At 40.0% G+C, this 19,970-nt stretch overlaps 1 protein-coding gene across 5 annotated transcripts in view; it reads right to left on the minus strand.

Moving 5' to 3' along the window:
* NEK1 (NIMA related kinase 1) overlaps window positions 1-19,970 on the minus strand; it is a 145,082-nt gene that overhangs the window by 116,216 nt on the left and 8,896 nt on the right. For 3 of the 5 annotated variants that reach the window (XM_077815446.1, XM_077815445.1, XM_077815448.1), the window contains exons 1-9: window positions 16,090-16,105; window positions 12,091-12,239; window positions 11,892-11,988; window positions 7,407-7,504; window positions 5,832-5,915; window positions 4,300-4,367; window positions 4,079-4,165; window positions 2,666-2,720; window positions 912-1,112 (exon numbers count right to left, since the gene is read on the minus strand). In XM_077815446.1, coding sequence (XP_077671572.1) covers window positions 912-1,112; window positions 2,666-2,720; window positions 4,079-4,165; window positions 4,300-4,367; window positions 5,832-5,915; window positions 7,407-7,504; window positions 11,892-11,988; window positions 12,091-12,207 — 807 coding nt within the window. In that variant the 5' untranslated portion in view covers window positions 12,208-12,239; window positions 16,090-16,105. Of the gene's footprint in view, window positions 1-911; window positions 1,113-2,665; window positions 2,721-4,078; window positions 4,166-4,299; window positions 4,368-5,831; window positions 5,916-7,406; window positions 7,505-11,891; window positions 11,989-12,090; window positions 12,240-16,089; window positions 16,106-19,970 lie in introns of those variants that run through there. The other 2 variants (XM_077815444.1, XM_077815447.1) reach the window with 2 other exon arrangements.

A 19,970-nucleotide genomic window follows, 5' to 3' on the forward strand; every position in this document is an offset into this window, starting at 1 on the left:
AGGACAGTGTTAACATTGGACAGCTAAGCCCCTAAACAGTTCTTTAAAAAAAAAACTAATTTACAATATTTGCTCCCACTGGGGATCTCCTCCCTATTTTAGCTCTAAAAGAAATTCCAAGAGAATTTTCAACTCCTGTAAGAATGCAAGTTTAAAGTTCATTTGGAATTTCAATTCATATATGAATTAGATTTACACATCTCCAAAAATATATAAATAAATGAAATCAGTATTGTTTGCCCTCTGCTATTCTTGCTCACCTTTATATTGTCATTTTGATGTAATACTATCATCAGAACTGATCATGGAATTCCACATGGGCAGAAGCATGTTGAACAATTTCCTTAGACTTACTCCTATGTCCATTTAAACATTCCTGGTTGCTTTAAAAAAAAAACACCCCACCCCCACCTGCTTAACTCTTAAATATTCCCAAAGCATTTGGAACTGTTTGCAAATTTAAGAAAAAGTACTAAGGAAATGGTACTAGTAGGTTACTGAATTCATTGTCAGTCCTATGTTATGGATAGCCACCTGTTCAGATATATCAAAGACTAACTAAACATTTAACTGTACAAGCACACAGGACATGATGCACTTAAATTAAATAACTGAATTACTGAAATTCAGGAATAGAAACAATATTTCAACAACCTGAAATGAAATTTGTTGGCAGTTCATTTTACTGGTATAATAAGTGTGACTGTTTCCTAAATATAGTAGTAACTATTTTTCCTCAAAATAGATACAAGTTCTTTACTTTCTATTGTAATATTTTTGGAAGTAATTTCTCATGAGTATCTTATATTCTAAATTTGCATCTTACTATAATAAAAAGTGCAGATGGTTGAACATAGCACAATAAATAAAAGGGGCAGAATTCTAAAGCTATTTTAAAATCATTTCCATACCTGTGGTGTAAGAAATTTTTCCACCCGTTTGGCTATAAAGATTTTCTCCAATATGGAGTTGACTGATGGTCTATCCCTAGGATTCCTTTTAAATAACTGTGAAAGCAGATTACGTAGATCGTAGGAATAATGCAGAGAAACAGGAGGAAAAGATCCAGAGATTATCTTCAGTACCAGGTTTTTCATGTTACCAGCTTCAAACTATAATTACCAGAAAGAGAGAAATTAGCATACATTAATATGTATACTGTAATGCTGGCACAGCCATAAAGAACCTAATTTACATAAACATACCAAAATAAAAAATAAAAAAATTATTTCTCTTTAAATATTTGAAGGGCCATTATCAAAAGATCTTTTAGATCTCAAATGTGCTCTGTATCTAGTAATCTGATACTAAATACTGTAATTTTATACAACTCTGCCACACTAAACAATAAGACTAATTTTTGGATTCTGAAAGTGTTTTGTGCTTTTTGTTAGCTCTGTATCTACAGTTAACCAATAAAAATTGTTCCCAAAGCTGGCCAACAGTCAATGGTAATGCAAAACAATGTTTTGGAGTAAAATGCATATAGGTTGCTAGCCTCCTTCCCTTTTAGTCCACCAGATTGTCAATCCTTTTATGAAAACGCCACCTCTAGGAACAAAAAGGATAGTAAAAGGTCTGTGTTCATTTAGGGCCAAATCCTGAGAAGTGTTGTTGAAATTTCAACATGAGCTGTAGGTACTCTGGCACCTCTCTGGAATTCACTCTAATCCTTTAATCAACAATACTGATTAGGCCCTGGGGTTGGAAGCAAACTATGATGAACAACAGCTAAAAAGGGACATCACTTGAAATCCAGTCTATTAAATTATATATAAATACTTTCCAGTACCACATCTGCCTCTGAAGCCCCTTTCCAAATTTTGTCATTTAACAATTATATTTTTCTATTTTTAAAAATGTTTTTCTCCCCACTGTTGCCATGTCAGTGACCCACCAAGCAGGGAAAACTGACTGACTAGACATGGGAAACAGTGATGGATTACACAAGATAACTGAAAAATATTTTTCCTCTAATCTTTCTGTTACAGTCATTTTAGATAAACAGTTTCAGACAAGTGTGATTTTTTTTTAAATGACAATACATTTAAACAAAATCAAACACTAATTTCAATTTTATTTCTAAAATAAGGGGGTAAAATGGCATGGGAACGTAAGGAAGAGAGCAAAATATACTAATAGGAAAAGGATAGTCTCCAAAAAGATACTCTTAAAGCCTCTAAAGAGCAGTAAGGTATATTTAAAAAAAAAATCTAGAAAACAGAAGACATTTGCCATTTGTGCATGCTACAAAGGAAGCTCATTAGTGCTACTGCACCAAAGATACATTCAATTAGTTATTGGTGAATTCAGTCTGTAAAGTTCACAATATTGCTAGGAAAGGAATGCTACACTTTGCTTAATGCACTTTTGCTATCAAACTTGCTACTTTTGTTGCTAAAACACAGTTTAGTGAAGGAGGCTTAAAAAAAACGTGTTGCTAAATATACTGCACACATGTGCAGGATAGGCGGCAAACAAAGTGAGGGGGAGAGATGGCTACAACAGTAAAGTTAATTTCAAAAACAAGCACATACCATGAAAAGCCCTGCATCAGCTCAGATATAAATATATCAGTCTGAAATTTGACAATGGACAAAATAATGAAAGAGGTATGTTTGTAAAATAGAGTAATAGTTCCAAAGTATTTTAAATTTTTACTTACTGCATGTTTAAGTGTGCACATTTCATAGAGAACACAACCAAGAGCCCATATGTCACTAAACAAAGAGAACAGACCTGAAAAATTAGTTTTTACTCCAAAAATACAAGATTATCTAAAACAGCAATCCTCAGACTGTGGTGCGTGAAAAACAAATGGCTCTCTAATGCATTTCCAGCAACTCTTTGTAGCACAATATATAAAAACATTGTGTGATTTAATTATTAACCAAATCAGAATATTTTTACTATGTTATTAACCAATCAAGTTATCAACTTGTACTAAGTTATTAACTTACTTGCCGTGAGAATACATACATACATTATATAAATAAAACTAAATATGAATAGTACTATAATAAGTGAAACAATGAATTCATGTTACTGTGGCTTTTCTGGGGGTAATGTTGATCCTGAATTTGGCTCCTGAACCACTGAGGTCTGAGTATCGCTGCTCTAGAAGCATGTTCTTGAAACCAAGTGATAGAAATTAAGCATTTGTGCATTTTGCAAGATGTACTAGCTTCCTATCTATTTAAAAAACAAACATATGCCTCTTCCGAACAAAGACAGCACCAGATATTTCGGCTCCAGACTCTTTTTATGTAGGAATCAATACCACACTTATCACCATATCTGATTTAGATAAATTGGGTAAGTGAATGGTGGAAGAAATTTCTTTTTAAGAGATGCAAGTACCCTGGATTTTATGTCCTACATGACTTGGAAATTTCTAAAGCATTTAAAAGTGTTGTGGGCTTTTTTTTTTTAAAATCAGTTATTTAGACAGTTTTATTACTGATTAACCCTGTACTCACTTCCTGTGGATGGCAGATTCTGGCTGGGACGTGACTGATTATGTCTGAGGCTGGAGTGAAGCTGCTGTACATAGTTCTGATCAGAACTAACTCCCAGTTGTAATGCTGGGAGTATTCTATGGGGGGATGTGGGGGAGAAACCCAGGCATACTGCTCCTCCCAAAAACCAATGAGGATTAATAGATAAATTCCTCCACCACCACACCTGCCTATGAAGCTTTGGATTGGCATTGATTTCAACTGAGAGAGAGTCTGGCTAATACACACAAGAGGAGGTTGGAGAAGATGGACCAGCTACTGCTTCTAACCGTCGTGGCATGAGAAAATGGCCTCTGTGGAATAAGATAGCACTACATGAGACTCAATCTGGTAACTAGCAGTGAGCTACGGCACAGACCCTCATATGTTTAATGAAGTCAGTTATTGTGCTTGCGCATTCACTCAATAGAATTATCCAACCCATGTAGTAAAGTGCACAGCATTGGAGATCAATAAAGACTGAACTCTTTATTATTGCATCAACAGAATAGCTCTAAATTTCTAAACAAAATAAATCAAAATGAAAAAAGACAACTCTTAAGTCAAATGTTTTACAGTACCTTTTATTGTTGTAAGGTTTGTTCCGACAGATTTCAGGTGACAAATAGTACGGTGTTCCTATGCAAGTGCGAGCCAGCTCTACAGTACTAGAATAAAAAAAAAGAAAACTAAAAATGAACGTTAACGAACTTATATAAGTTACATAATCATGTAGCATCCATTTTTACTAGATTGATCTGCTCATATTAATGTATATACAGCAGCGCTGAATGAGTGTTACCTGTTAAGAACTCTAGCTATTCCGAAGTCTCCCAGTTGTATTGTTCCATCTTTGGTTAAAAATATATTCTAAATACAGGAGGAGGAAAAAAAGTCAGTTACAACTCAAGTGCAAGAACAAAAATTATTTAACTGTACAAAAAAGCAACAAATGGAAACACTGAAACTTTACACTGTTCCAGTGGTTTGCAATCCATTAGGGTAGACTATAAATAATAAAAACAAACAAAAAAAACAACCCACCACTACACCATTTACATCTTTGTATAAATGCCTATTACTTGACTTGGGGGGTAGCTGGTTTGAAGTGTTGCCTAATATTAAGCATCTGCCTCACTGTATCACCAGAGAGAGTCAGGACATTTCAGTTCTATCGACTGTACTCTCCAAATACCACCAAGTCAGGGGATAAGCAAATGTCTTTTAGACCTTGTCTACAAAGACATGCTAAATCGGCGCCACTGCAATCAATGAAGAGGCGTCAGTTTAGCAGGTCTGGTGAAGAAGTGGTAGGTTGATGGCAGAGCGCTCTCTTGTTGACTTCAGCACTCCACCTCCCCAAGAGGCGGAAACTAAGTCAGTGGGAAAGCATAGCACAGACACTGCGGTGATTTTTTCCATACCCCTGAGCAATATAAATTACATTGACTTAAGTGGCAGTGTAGACCAGGCCTCAGTCTTTTTATGACCGATGTTTTCATCCTTGTGATGCTTTCCTTTCTCTGCCTGCTCTGTTCCTGTAAGCAGGCAGGGCTAGAAATATACAGGTATCCTGCTCTGAAAGATTCAGAAAGCAGGAAACTGATAAAATTTTAGTATTTACCAGCATAAACTGGAAGGGAACAGGGAGAAAAAATAAAACATGCATGGATACTGTGTTGGCGGTGGTTTCGTAACCCACAGTACACTAGACTTTAAAGATGTTTCCTTCTTCATTTTGTAGAGCCTATGTACCTAACATTTATGAAACTATACTAAGGTCCTGTCTATGCAAATAGAAGCCATGTAGTAACAGTGTCCCATTGCAGCTGTATTGGTAGAGCAGAAGAACCCAAACAACCCAAGCATGAAAAAGTCTTTTTCTTGATTGTAAAAAACAAGGTCATAAATAACTCAAAACTAAAATCCAGTCCAAAAATCTTCATTGAGCGGGTGCTATTGGTTGTTATCTTAGTATTTAATATAAAATTCCAAAATGAAATTTTTTTTTAAAAAGTTATGTAACCAGGGATTTAGCCAAACTACCACAGGAATGTTTTATATATTTATTTTTAAAAATAGATGGTACACAGGTAGCCTGTGTCCCATCTAGGTGGCATTCTGTTTGTGTTCACTTGTGCAGCACATCTTGGGCAGCAGACAGCAGGGTCTGATTCAAGGCCCACTGTAGTCAATGGGAGTTGGGTAGTTTTACCTAAGACCAGGTTATTTCCCTTCCCCAGTTGGGAGATAACAAATCAATCAATCAAATCAAATAAAAATAAAGTATCATCACTCTACTGTAATTCAAGTTGAAGATACCATCCAGCATACCTGTGACTTTATATCTCGATGCAAAATTTTTCTGTCATGTACATGTTTTAGTGCTAAACAAATTTGTACAAACCAATCCATTATCTAGAATGGAAAGAGAAAGATAGACTTAGTGTCCTATTTTTATTTATACACCCACACACAGTTTTAAAGTCTATTAAAAATAAAACAAGGATTAACCTTATTCAAGTTTTACTGATCTAGACAGTTTACTATCTTTAAAAGTTATGATAAAGCTGTATATGCACATATAATTGAGTTATAAACTTTTTAGAACGTGGCCTTGCATCCTTTAAATTCTACTTTTTTGGGGGAAATACCCCTCAGTTACAACAACACAGCATCTCAACGGCAGATCAAAACAAAGTGTCTTCTTATAGTCCATTAAGAAATTAAACATAAAAAAGTTAAAGCTCTCCTACTAGCATCTATACTTTTATCAATTATGCTATTCTTCACACTTTTATTAAAAAAAATCTGATCTTAATTACAGAAGTGACAAAGTGGCATAAAATTAGGAGACTGATTCCGAGCAAGCCAAAATGAGTTTCATAGTTCTCATTTCATGGCTTTTCCAAGTTTACAAAAAAAAAGTTTTTCCATCCTTAAAAAAAAAAAAATTAAAAGTACTGAGTTAAGCTCTTCATCTTTTCAAATTACCAATATATATAGACTTCAGTATTGTACTTTAGTTCTACTATAACTTTCACCTCTACATTTAGCATCTCTCCTAGTAGTAGTTCCTAATTAACTGGTAACGATTTAGAAGAGAAGTATTTTTCTCACATGCAATTTTTTTCATCTCTGCCTCTCTCTATATACTGCCAGCAAAAGCCCAATGTATTCCCAACCCGTGCCAACCAAGAATATTGCCAGATTCTCTTCTCTGCTTATTTTTAGCATGAAGACAAAATCCTCAGAGACTTCACAACTCCTCGACTAACGAACGTCCAAGCGTATGACTACATGAAGAAAAAGATCCCGTTTACACATTTCCAAGACTGAAATTTTTCATTTTGAAGAACTTTTGAGTTAATGGATTTAATACAATGTAAACCTTAAAGCCTGGTTTTGTATCCTTGATTTCATTAAAGTAACAAAATGCGTATCAGAAGCCCAACAAGTTACCTTAACATAATACCAGCCCCAAAAAAAAAAAAAAATCAAAATATGCAAGAGAAAAATCTTGAGCCATAAAATCCAACAGAATTAATGTTTGGTTCACCTAGAATGTCTCCTTTATTGTATGGTTTCAGAGGTAGCTGTGTTAGTCTGTATCAGCAAAAACAACGAGGAATCCTTGTGGCACCTTAGAGACTAACAAATTTATTTGGGCGTAAGCTTCCGTGGGCTATAACCCACTTCGTCAGATGCATCTTTTATTGTAGTTCCATTAATAATTTTGGTCTATGTTCCAAGTAGTATGAAGTTCTTAGCACTCTATAGCTATACCAATCAGGCTTTCATCTAGATTAAAATAACCATATTCACCAATCTGATCCAAAGCTACTCAATTTAAGGGTTCTTGTGCTCAGAAACTGTATAATGTAAATTACAGCCCACAATTCCCACTACCTGATCCTCTGAGAACAAGATGCCTTTCTGAGCATTTATTCGTCTAAACAGGTCCCCTCCTTCACAGTAATCCATCACTATATAGAGAGAGCCATTTTCTGTAAAAACAAGAGATATTTCAATGTTTCATGACAAATATAGATGTAAAAGCTTTCTGAAAATCTTAACATATGAAATTTCTTTTTGTATATGCCACAGCAAAGACACAGTAAATGAAAAGACTAAATCTACAAGTGAAGAAATAAATAGTTATCAATTATTTATTTGCCAAGCTTCTGGCAAACTGCTTATATTGCAGTTTCCATATTTGGCATTGATGATTCAGTAGGAGGCATTCTTCCCTCCATATCACGTAAACCAACACTTCAATATGATGTCAGGGGCCACTGGGCCATCCCAGTGTGTCATTCCATTTCAGTGACGGGTAGAAGAACAAAAATAATAAAAAAAAAAAATCATGTATGGAGATAATTCTTCAAGAAGCTTGAGACCATGAAATGCAATGCTTTACATACATTCACACACTGTACAACTACAGAATTAAGACATACAATAAAATGTCATGATTCTGACCCTGATGCAGTATTTAAGTTACTGTACAATAAAAAAAGATTAAAGCAGCAGGAAGTTATTAGGCCAGAAATTACGAGCATATTCAAAAACTTTCTAATACTTCATGAGTACTTAGCGAAATGTGCTATTAAAGTTGTGTATTCAACTAACAACGATACCCACAAATTTGGCACAAAACATCAGAGTATTGCAAGCACATACACACAATCCAATACTGCTCAGGACAAGCATTCTAGAATTTCCACTTTCCCTCTACAAAATCATGTTTCACCATACTTCTTCAAAAAAAGGTTCAACGAATATAGGTTAGCAATTATTTCCCAGTATAGATTACCAAATGGTTTTTAAAACATTCCAAGATGGAAGTAGTTTAAGCAATACTGGATTTCATTTAAATTTGTTTGACGTTCATTTGAATTTAGTCACCTATCCCAAGCGGTAGGCTCAATATAAACTATTATAATCAATTAGGGTCTCATCCTGAAAAGAAATTGGAGTTACCACCACTGTGCAGAGGGGTCCCTTAAATAAATTGTTTGATTCCCTCAAATCATTTCAATATGTGTAATCAAGAGGTTTCAACTAGAAAGATGTAGCACAGTGTCTTGTTACTGTGGATTAAATAATTATTTCATGGATGACCAGTCTGTTTTCTTAGTACTGCTATAAAAGATTATAAAATAACATTTCTGCAAACAGAGTACCTCAAGTTATCTTCCTAAATGAGAGTCAATAAAGACAAGTGGAAAGTACTACACTTAGGAAAGAAAAATCAAATGCACAACTACAAAATGGCAAATAACTCAGTAGGCAGTCGTACTGCAGGAAAGGATCTGGGGTTACAGAAAATCACAATTTGAGCCAACAATGTGATTGCAAAAAAGACTAATATTCTGGAGTGCAGTAACACAAAGTCCCCTTGGCAAAGGGTCCCCTGTTCTTTGCAAACAGCTCTCGCCTCAGACCTGATAACTCACTACAACACATGTGTTGCTTACAGGGTATCCATAAAGGGAAACACGTACGGTTTCTATTGAAAACTGGCAATAAAAACTGTTCATAATCATGGTGTGATGTGTATACAGATAATATTTATGCACTTATGATCTTAACATTAAAAGGAGTCACCAGGGAGTTATATTATTTGGTGACAACCTATTCATGCAGGAGACAGTTGTCACTCCTCCTTGGTCAAGCCGGCGATGTAATGCAGTTTTCTACCACTGCCTCATCAAACACAACTGCAAAGAATTATAACAGACAGGGGATCACCCTGCCTATGAATAAAGACAGACTATTGCTTCTATATAACACAGGGTGGGAAAAGGCACTCAATCTATTCACATGAGGAGTCATCTTGTTGAGCAAAATGTTTGCATGAAAAGTTGGATTGTGGCTCCTATAAAGCCAGCCACCTCAGCAACAGACTGAAATTTGAAGGGGAAAACCTACTTTATTAAATAGGAAAGTTAACTATTAATAAATGTAGGCACTAGTTTACATTTTTTATGATTTTCCTTTGTATTGTAACCATCACTCTCTTGTTATTAGTGGAATATCTATTCTTTCTTCAATAAACCTGATTTTGTTCTACTGTAAATGTTCATAAGGCTATGTTTCAATCATGGGTATTTTTAGTAAAAAAGTCATGAACAGGTCACAGGCAGTAAACAAAAATTCACGGCCTGTAACCTGTCCATGACTTGTACCAGATACCTCTGACTAAATCTTGCATGCTTTTATGGGAGTGGGCAGCCCAGTACCCCCACTATTGTTGGGGAATGTGCGGGGGTTGGCAGGGCTGGCAGGCTCCCTACCTGGCTCTGCACAGCTCCTTGGTAGCAGTGACATGTCCCTTGGCTCCTAGGCGGAGGCACAGCCAGGGGGCTCCATGCGATGTCACCACCCCGAGCACAGGCTCCGCAACTCCCATTGGCCAGGAACTGTGGCCAAAGGGAGTTGTGGGGGCGGCGCCTGTGGGCGAAGGCTCCGCACAGAGCTGCCCAGCCGCACCTCCGCCTAGGAACTGAGGGAGAGACATGTCACTGCTTCTGGGGAGCCCCCCGAGGTAAGTGCTGCCCAGAGCCCTCACCCCTCCCGCACCCCAACCCCCTGCCGAGCCTTGAGCACCCTCCCACACCCAAACTCCTGCTGCTGCTGGTGGGGTGGGAGGTTTGGTGGCTCAAGACTGCCCCAGCAGCAGCAGGTGTGGCTAGTCCAGGGGCTGCCCGAGCTACTCAGGTAAACTAGGTTACGCTGTTCCTCTGGGAGCAGGGGATCTGGGATTTCTGTGCGTAGCCAGTGTTGAGCATGACATAACAGGGGAATGCTTCCAGCAGACTCAGGTGCTGTTCTTGTTAAGCTGCAGGGCAAAGAAAGGGCTGGTATAGCCAGGAGGACTGTGCTTGAGTAACTGACAGGATGGTTGTGTTAGCAGGCCAACACCAACCACCACAGGCAATACCCACTCTTGCTAGGGTGTAACCTGGAGATCTCTCAAAGCTGTATTAACAGGAGGGTCGTGCATAAGAAATGGGAGGTAATTGTCCCACTCTACTCAGCACTGCTGAAGCCTTATCTGCAGTATTATGTCTAGCTCCAGGCACTTCACTTTAAGAAGGATGTGCACACACTGGAGTGTGTCCAGAGAAGAGCAATAAAAGTGACAAGAGGTTTAGAAAAACTGACCTGAGGAAGAGTTAAACTGGGCATGTTTAGTCTTGAGAAATTAAGACTGAGGAGAGGACCTGTTAATACAGTCTTCAAATATGACAAGGGCTGTTACAATGAAGACAGTGATCAATTGTTCTCCATGTCCACTGAAGGTAGGACAAGAAGCAATCACCTTAAATCTGCACAAAGGGAGATTTAGGTCAAATATTATGAAAAACATTGTAACTATAAGGACAGTTAAGCACTAGAATAGACTTCCAAGGGAGGTTGTGGAATTCCCATCACTGGAGGCTTTTAAGAACAGGTTAGAACATCTGCCGGGGATGGTGTAGGTATACTTGGCCCTGTCACAGCACAGGTGGCTGGACTAGATGACCTCTCAAGGTCCCTTCCAGCCCTACGTTTCAATGAAGTTATTGTTGCATGGAAATGTACTTTTACAGTTACAAAATAAATGAACATACAAAGCAAACAATCACAAGGAATGTCTGATTATTCTGTTTAAATCACGGGGAACCCCAGCTGTGCACATAGGTTATGTTCATATTCTCAGCTACTTTCAAACACTGTTTCACAAATAGCATGTTTGGCTCCTTAACTGGTCTGCTTATTCCTGTGATACCCATTATGGCAGTGCTCTAAAATAGCTAATCACCAACCCCTTCCATCTTTCCAAGCCAGCTGATATTCACGCCTTCCATGAGGATCCTTGGTTTTGAAAGTCGTTCCCAAATCAATCAAAATCCATCAGGGCAAGCTACATGCTTCATGCATCTTTCAAGCTTTGTGGTGATGGTATGGGGTAGCTTACTGTCCTATGCCTACAAGAAATCCATTCTCAGGTCAGTCAGCTGGGTCAGTCATATTTGACTTTAGTTTGAGTACAAGAATGTAGAGCTTAGGATAGACATATATATTGGAAGAAAAAAATCTGGTTGGACCTTCCAAGCAGGAACAAGAACTCATGAACTTTTCACTTACATTAAACCTTATCCAAAAAAGGGAAGGAGCTGAAACAAACGTGTGGTGGTGTTTTGGTTTGGTTATTTCTGTGAAGCGGTGGATTACAAAATTACAGACCAGAAGGAACTGAGATAAGGAGATGAGGGGAAAATATTGGGAAGATTTATTTTTCATATCATGTACAAGTTTTAAAAAAAATACATGGACCATCACTTGTATTTTAATATTACTGTACATCCACTAGTTCAGGTTCCATTATGTAGTTTTGAATCTTACCTTCAAATGATTCCCGATACAGGACAATATTTGGATGTTTCATGTTTGCCAATACAGCAACTTCTCTCCTTGATTCTTCTCTCTCTTTATTGGACATCTTAAAAAAGAAAAAGGAAAAAAGAATAGACACTGTTTTCGAGAGGAGGACTACAAAAAAGAAACAAAACAAAACACACAGTTACTTAATAAAACCACTCACCTTAGAAATGTTTATCTCCTTAACAACATACTGTCTGCTATTTTCTTTAGCTTTGACCAGAATTGCTTTTCCAAAGGATCCTTCGCCAATCTTCTGCACTTTAATATATTTCTCCATGGTTCTTTTTCTAAGGCATCCTTACACAAGGGCTGGGCAAAAAACAGAGCATACTCTGTTAACTGAATAATAAAGTTTAGTGTCTGCCAGATCAAATTATGCATTTCACTTTCGTTTCTAATTCATTTGTCTCTTCAATTCCATAAGAAACTTCATTTCTCCTCTGCAAGTCAGTGAATCCAAATCTCAATTTCTCACCCACACCGCTTGAATGGTATAAAAATAAGGGGGCTATATTGCCATACACAGTTCAGCTCTTTCATCCTGATGGAATGAATGCAGGTAGACAGTCAGAAAATACCAAATAAAGTGAGTGCATTCAGTCTCCAAGTAGAGTCAGTATTCAGTGCCATGTTTTCTGCTTCAGCTAGCAGGTGAGCATAACTTAGATCTAAAGCACTTAGCTTCCTTTTCCTCTCCCTTAATATGATTGGGGAAGACCACTTCAGGAAGAGAGTGGGAATACTTAAATACACTTTATTAAAAAGCACCAGAATGCCTACGCTGGAAATCAGGCAAAATTATATAGCTAAAAACTGACACCAGGGCTTGAAGTTTAGTCTGTCTTCACTTCCACCAAAACCTTCCGGAAGACTTGTGTGAAGTTATCCTCCTTAACAAGACATGTGACATTTATATACTTTTCAAATCTTCACCACTTTGTTATAGGTTCATCTTATGGTCTCCTTGTGTAATATATGTTTGCACTGCATTGTCTATTTGGACAGTAAACTCCTTTGAGACCGTGACTGAATTTTCCTCCATCAACACTCAGACAAAAAAATGTTAAACATTTTTTTAATGTGTACTTTTGTACATGTGGAAAAGCGAAGCCCTCAAAAAAGTTTGGAAGTAGAAAAGTTAAGACTGTCTACAAATTCTCAACTCTGCTTCCTATGAATACATGCATTACAACATACTCTATTATTATATTGAAAAGAGAACTCTCCCTGGTATAAGCTGGGTGCCATTCAACATATGAGGCAACTGTTCAATATTATTTTCAGTGTTTGCAAAATGTAGCTCTGCTTCATTCACTAAACACTCCTATCTCACTACCCTTATTGTCCACTCTGTGGAGGACTCAACTGTGCACTTAGTAACATCACAGTAAACGCAAACTGATTTCAGCCAAAATTAAGGCACACATCCACAAGACCCAGGTCTAATTCACTATGTAGCCCTATCTTACTCACTGTGCAAATCAAACAGTCAATGACAAGTGTCTTCTATTATTACCAGTGTATTGAAAAAATTCTAAACACAAGTTTCTTATATATATTTATTGTTTCATCAATAAAATGTAGTAACGTTACACTTTTTTATTTCAAGACTGAAGGTAAAATCCTGACTCCACTGACGTCAATGGTAGTTTTGTTTTTACTTCAGAGCAAGGACTTCACCAAAAACCTCCATTATGACTAAACCTTTGAGAAAAAAGAAATGTAAGTCCTACCCTAAGTCTTGTACAAGTTCTAGGTGACCTTGGTAAATTAACAATATTCAAGACAAAGAGTGAAACGTTGGTGTTAGAATCCATGTTTTTTTAAATCAAAATAGTACTTACCACTGTTCATCAGCAGATCTTAAAATGCTTTACAAAAAAATTTAATTAGATAACTTCTTGACAAATCTTTCCTCCCATCTTTAAAAAGGTAAATAACTAACCCAAGATCAAAAAGCAAGTTAGTATTGGAGCTAGGAACAGAACCCAGGCCACCTAGACTCCAAGTCCTATGCCCTACCTAACGGAACATACTACCTCACAAAAGTTAAGATCAAATATCAGAACAAGCAAATCTCACTTTTTTCTGTCACTCTTCAGAACTGCAGTACATTTAAAAAAAAAGGCTTAAGTTTATTGTCTCTTGGTAACTCCATATCAAATTTGCACAGTTCACAAGTAAAGAAATAATCTACTAACTGCCAGGCCTGCACTCAAGTTTAGGCTGCAACAGTCAGTTCTTGTTTTCTCTCCCATATAATCACCAGTAATAAAGATTTTGCAGGCCAAATTACATATTTACAAAAACCTCCTGAGTGCTGTAAGCATGAGTTGGCTTGTAGACTCTTCACTTACCATTATATATAAAGAGAAGGAGAACCCAGTTTGAAAGAATATCTTAGGCTGGAAATGGAGACAGAAAGAAGACAGATCGCGGTGGGCAAACTACGGCCTGTGGGCCAAATCCTGGAAGCTGCGACATGGCCCCGCTCCAGCTCCTACACGCTCTAATGGGAGCTGCAGGGGTGGTGCCTGCAGATGAGGCAGCATGCAGAGATGCCTGGCCACGCCTCCACATAGGAGCCAGAGCAGGGACATGCCACTGCTTCCGGGAACCGCTTGAGGTAAGTGCTGCTCGGAGCCTGCACCCCCTGAGTCTCTCCCTATGCCCCAACCCCTGTCCCGCTCTCCAAACCCCTCAATCCCAGCCTGAAGCATCCTCCTGCACCCCAAACCTCTCATCTCCAGAGCCCACACCCCTAGCTGGAACCTGCACCCCTTCCTCAGCCCTGGTCCCCCTCCTGCCCTCCAAACCCCCCAGCCCCACCCCAGAGGCCACACCCCAACCCCAATTTTGTGAGCATTCATGGCCCGCCATACAATTTCTATTCCCTGATATGGCCCTTGGGCCAAAAAGTTTGCCCACCCCTGAGATAGACTAAAATAACTCAGAAGGCTAGGAAGAACATTTGATCAACCTCAAGCAGTCAGACAAACTAGCCAGAGTTACCAAAGGGAGGTAACTGAGATCTACCAACTAAACGTTGTCAGATTAAGAGAAAGGAGACCCACCTAGGGCTGGGCAAGAGAAAAAAGTACAAAAGAATGAGGAACCAGTTCAAACTCAGAATTGTCTTCTTAGGTACTACTTGCAGCAAAGAGTCTTTCTACCAACCCAGCATAGTACAGAGGTGATCTTCAACTGCACTATGAAGTTTTCCATTTATTACTTTCTGTAGTTCATCATCTAAGTTTAATAAACTTTCTTTTTAGTCAAGCTAATTTGGAGCTTTTAGCTATACTTAGAGGTTATTGCTGGGAGCTATCCCAAGAGGAGGTAAACTACCCTTTAGCAACTAAGAAGCCTTTGGGAGGAGAAAAGCTGAGGCTAAGCACAGTCCAACCAAAGACAAGAACCACAGTTTGCTCCTAATTAGACGCTTAGTTTCTTGTAGACATCATGGTAAACGGGTGTCTTAAGAAGGGATCTGAACAGGGGAGGGTGATGGCTTTGTCGATCTGTGCAGGAAAGACATTGAGGTGCACAAAAGGCATCACGGAAGCCAACGCTGAGGGACAAAGATATTTATGGGCGAGAGGGCGGCACCACGGCTAGGTGGAGGGCAAGTTGAGATGGAAACAGGCACATGAGTAGGGAGGGGCCAGGCTACGCCAAACAGCGCTGCTCCCCCAAGGGGCCCTCATAGGTCAGCGGCTGCAGGCCTAAGACCCAGGAGACAGACCCAGACTCCGGTGCCCGCGGGTTACACTTGTGCCCAGCAGCCCCACAGGCAGCCGATGGGAGGAGCCGGCCGCAGGGCGAGGGCAGCGGTGAAGGGTCGCCACCCCCATAAGGACAGGGAGCCGCAGAACCACCCCCTCCCCCAGGACTACGGATAAACCGCCCGCCCCGACCGGCTCCCGCGGTACCAGCCCAGCCTCACCCCCAGCCTCGATCGGCAGCGCCCACAGCTGCACCAGAGAGACCGGAGACCCCCAACGGCGGACAGGCGCTGCCCCGGCCAAGCCCCCGCGCCGCCTCCTTGGCGGGGAAGACGAGCTGCTCCCCAGCAGCCGAACCCGACAACCGCCGCGCCGCGTCCCCTCCCCAACGCACCTGCCCCTGCCACTACCGCAGCAGCCACCGCTCAACCCACCTTCGCCACAGACCCAGCTCTCGCACCGTAATGGATGAGCGCGTCCCAACGTCGGCTCCCATTGGATGACGCGAGCCAAGCAAGTACGGCTGCGCCTCCCAGCTAGCGGGGCAGCGATTGTGGCTTCACCCTGGTAACGCGGCGCAAAGAAACACGTGACAGCAAAGACCGGAGAGAGGCAAGTTCCACGCGCGCAGCGGCGGGGCGGGGCTCAGGGGTGATTGACGGAGGAGGGTATTTGCGTATTTGTGCTGCATCAATGTCTGTGAATGAACGTGCGACTCCATCCATCCATTTAGGGTTGCCAACCCTCCAGGATTGGCCTGGAGTCTTTCGGAATCTGCATCGATCTCCCAGTGACTACTGAAAGCAATCTGGGAGATTTTAATAGGAGATTTTAAGAAATGACATTACTTCATGGACGAAAAAAAAAATCTTCCTGAATAGCTTCACAGTTCGCAACCCTACCTAGTGTATGCATACCTGTGCCTCAGAGTATGTGTGTGCATGGACACATCTCTGTGTGTATCTGTTCACATGTGTTCATGAATGAGCATGTGTCTGCATCCATTTCCATACATGCATGGACTTGAATGGACATCTGTGCATGGTGTCTGTCTACATGCATATAAGGGCATAAGGCTATCTGTCTCTGTGCATATAGCTATGCCTACGTGACCATATATATCCATGTCTCTTTCCATACTTGTTTCTGAGTGGCCAGCCATGTTTTTGTGCTTGTGCATAAATTTTCATGTGTGACATGGCTGTGCATGTGTGTCTGTAATTCTATTCATGTGAATCCCCAGGTGTTGGATGCCTTTAAGTATAGGGATTGGTGCATGTATATGTATGTTCCCGTATATGTATGTTCCCGTATATGTATGCAGATAACTGCTTGCTGTGTTATATTATTGTCAGAGTATAAACAGGTTTTTTGTATATGGGCGTATGCATGTAAGTGTGTGTGTTAATGCATCTGAGTATAAATGGGGATGCATGATAAGTTGTACTTATGTGTGTGCGCATGAGCTTCTGAGCAGTACTGAATGTAGTATTAATAAGTTTTATCTTACACTAAGCTTATCCAGCGAACTAAAAGACAGAGTAAGATACACTGTGGATTTTACATGTGGATGTGTATCTGGTACTATAGGTATGAATGTTAACCCCAACATCAAAGAACATTTGTACCTATTGATAAGATAGATGAGGCAACAGCAAATGGCAATGAGCTAATGGGAATAAAATAATTATTTATGTTTAAGGAAAAAGACAATCTTCAAAAACTGTCATTAAGAGTTTATATTTTACAAGACAAAAAGCCTGGCAGTTGATGTTATCTCAAGCTGCTGACAGGTCTCTTTCCAGACTCTGACAGACTAGCTCTTTTCCCTGTATAGCACTCACAATGGTCCAAATAAAGTCTCAGCAAAACTCCCACAGTTTCCCAACCTGGCCATAAAAACATTTGAGATGGAGCTCATTCTATTCCTTTGTGCCTGCTGGAGACATGATTTAGGAGAAGGATGGGGTTTGGGTTACTTACATTTTTAATCTACTAACTAATCTACTAATTGTTAACATATAAAAGACAACTGCTTTAATATTCATTATGTCCTTTTATTTTTCATGGAATCTTATTCTATTCTTTTAGTTGAATCTCCAGCTAACTTGTTCGACCTCTACTTTTAAGGTACTTGTGTAGTGATATACTGACAGGTCTCATTATTCCTTTTTCCATCATTTAGAGTCACTCCCAATAAATCTACACACTTATTTGCTCTCATCTGCTTTTGTATTTTTCCCTTTCTCCTTAAACTGCTCTTCAGCTTAATTGCCACCAGATGTCCCTTCCTCTCTGTCAGTCTTACTCTTCCCATTTCTTTAAATGAACTGCTTCAGGAATGGAGTGGAGTTTTCAAAGCTCAAGATGACAAGCCCTGACATGGTCACTGGGAGAAGGTATACAAACCCCACAGTAGCCAGCAAGAGGTTGAGTTACTGTGGGCTCAGTCAGCCCCACCCTGCTATACCTGCAGTAGATGTCAGGCTTGGGGGGATGGGGGGAGAAGGGTAGAGTGCAGGTCAATTGGGAGGTGGCTAGGGCGAAACGAAGTTACTCACCTTGTGCAGTAATGATGGTTCTTCAACATGTGTCCCCCTATGGGTGCTCCACTGTTGGTGTATATGCGACCCTGCGCTTCTGATCGGAGATCTTTGGTAGCAGTGTCTGTTCGGCCTGCCCATGTGCTTTCCCCTCCTCATGCTCTGCCTCAAGGCTAATTAGTGCTGCACAGGCAAAATGCCCTCAGTGCCTTCTCCACCTCAAAAAGAAAAGGAGTACTTGTGGCACCTTAGAGACTAACCAATTTATTTGAGCACAAGCTTTCGTGAGCTACAGCTCACTTCATCGGATGCATACTGTGGAAAATACAGAAGATGTTTTTATACACACAAACCATGAAAAAATGGGTGTTTATCACTACAAAAGGTTCTCTCTCCCCCCACCCTACTCTCCTGCTGGTAATAGCTTATCTAAAGTTATCACTTTCCTTACAATGTGTATGATAATCAAGGTGGGCCATTTCCAGCACAAATCCAGGGTTTAACAAGAACGTCTGAGAAACGGGGGGGGGGGGGGGAGGGAGGGGATTAAACAATGGGAAATAGGTTACTTTTTATAATGACTCAACCCTTCCCAGTCTCTATTCAAGCCTAAGTTAATTGTATCCAATTTGCAAATTAATTCCAATTCAGCAGTCCTCGTTGGAGTCTGTTTTCAAAGTTTTTTTGTTGAAGGATAGTCACTTTGAGATCAGAAATCGAGTGACCAGAGAGATTGAAGTGTTCCCCGACTCGTTTTTGAATGTTATAATTCTTGACATCTGATTTGTGTCCATTTATTCTTTTACATAGAGACTGTCCAGTCTGCCCAATGTACATGGCAGAGGGGCATTGCTGGCACATGATGGCATATATCACATTGGTGGATGTGCAGGTGAACGAGCCTTTGATAGTGTGGCTGATGTTATTAGGCCCTGTGATGGGGAGGGTGGGGGGAGAGAAAAACTTTTGTAGTGATAAACACCCATTATTTCAAGGTTTGTGTGTATAAAAACATCTTCTGTATTTTCCACAGTATGCATCCGATGAAGTGAGCTGTAGCTCACGAAAGCTTATGCGCAAATAAATTGGTTAGTCTCTAAGGTGCCACAAGTACTCCTTTTCTTTTTGCGAATACAGACTAACATGGCTGTTACTCTGAAACTTCTCTACCTCGAGTCCCTATCAAGAACTCCTGTCACAACAGTCTCTCGTGAGAAGGGGTGCTGGAGGAGGACAAGGGGGAGGAAGAGAGGTGAAGTGGATCGAACACCCATTTGAGATAATCTCCAAAACCCATCTGTCAGATGTTATGAGTTTCCAGTTATGGCAGAACAAAGCAAGGCGGCATCCAAAGGAATGCAATGGGTTGGGAAGTGGCAGCTGATGTCAAAGGGAGTGGTCTCTCGGGGCCTCAACCAGGATGTCAAAACTGATGTTCTGAAGTGGCAGACTGTGATGATGAAAATTGAGGACCTAATGGTTTGTGCCTCTAGAATTTGGATTTCTTTCTCTGTGGCTCATAGTAGCATTGTGGTGGGAACTGTGGTGTATGCAGTCTGTGAGAAGATTAAGGACTAAATTTTCTTTTTTGTCTGGGTGTACAGATCCACAGTGACCAAAGTGTGGCTCTGGAGTCCTTAAATGTGTGGCGTGACATGTTGGTCTTCTCAGAAAACAATGCAGAGCCTTAGAAGGGGAGGTCTTTGACAGTTAGTTGCACCTCCTTTGGGAAGCCTGAAAGATGCAACCACGAAGCTCACCATATCACAACC

This window comes from Eretmochelys imbricata, chromosome 4 (assembly GCF_965152235.1).
Source record: "Eretmochelys imbricata isolate rEreImb1 chromosome 4, rEreImb1.hap1, whole genome shotgun sequence".
NCBI classification, from domain to species: Eukaryota; Metazoa; Chordata; order Testudines; family Cheloniidae; genus Eretmochelys; species Eretmochelys imbricata.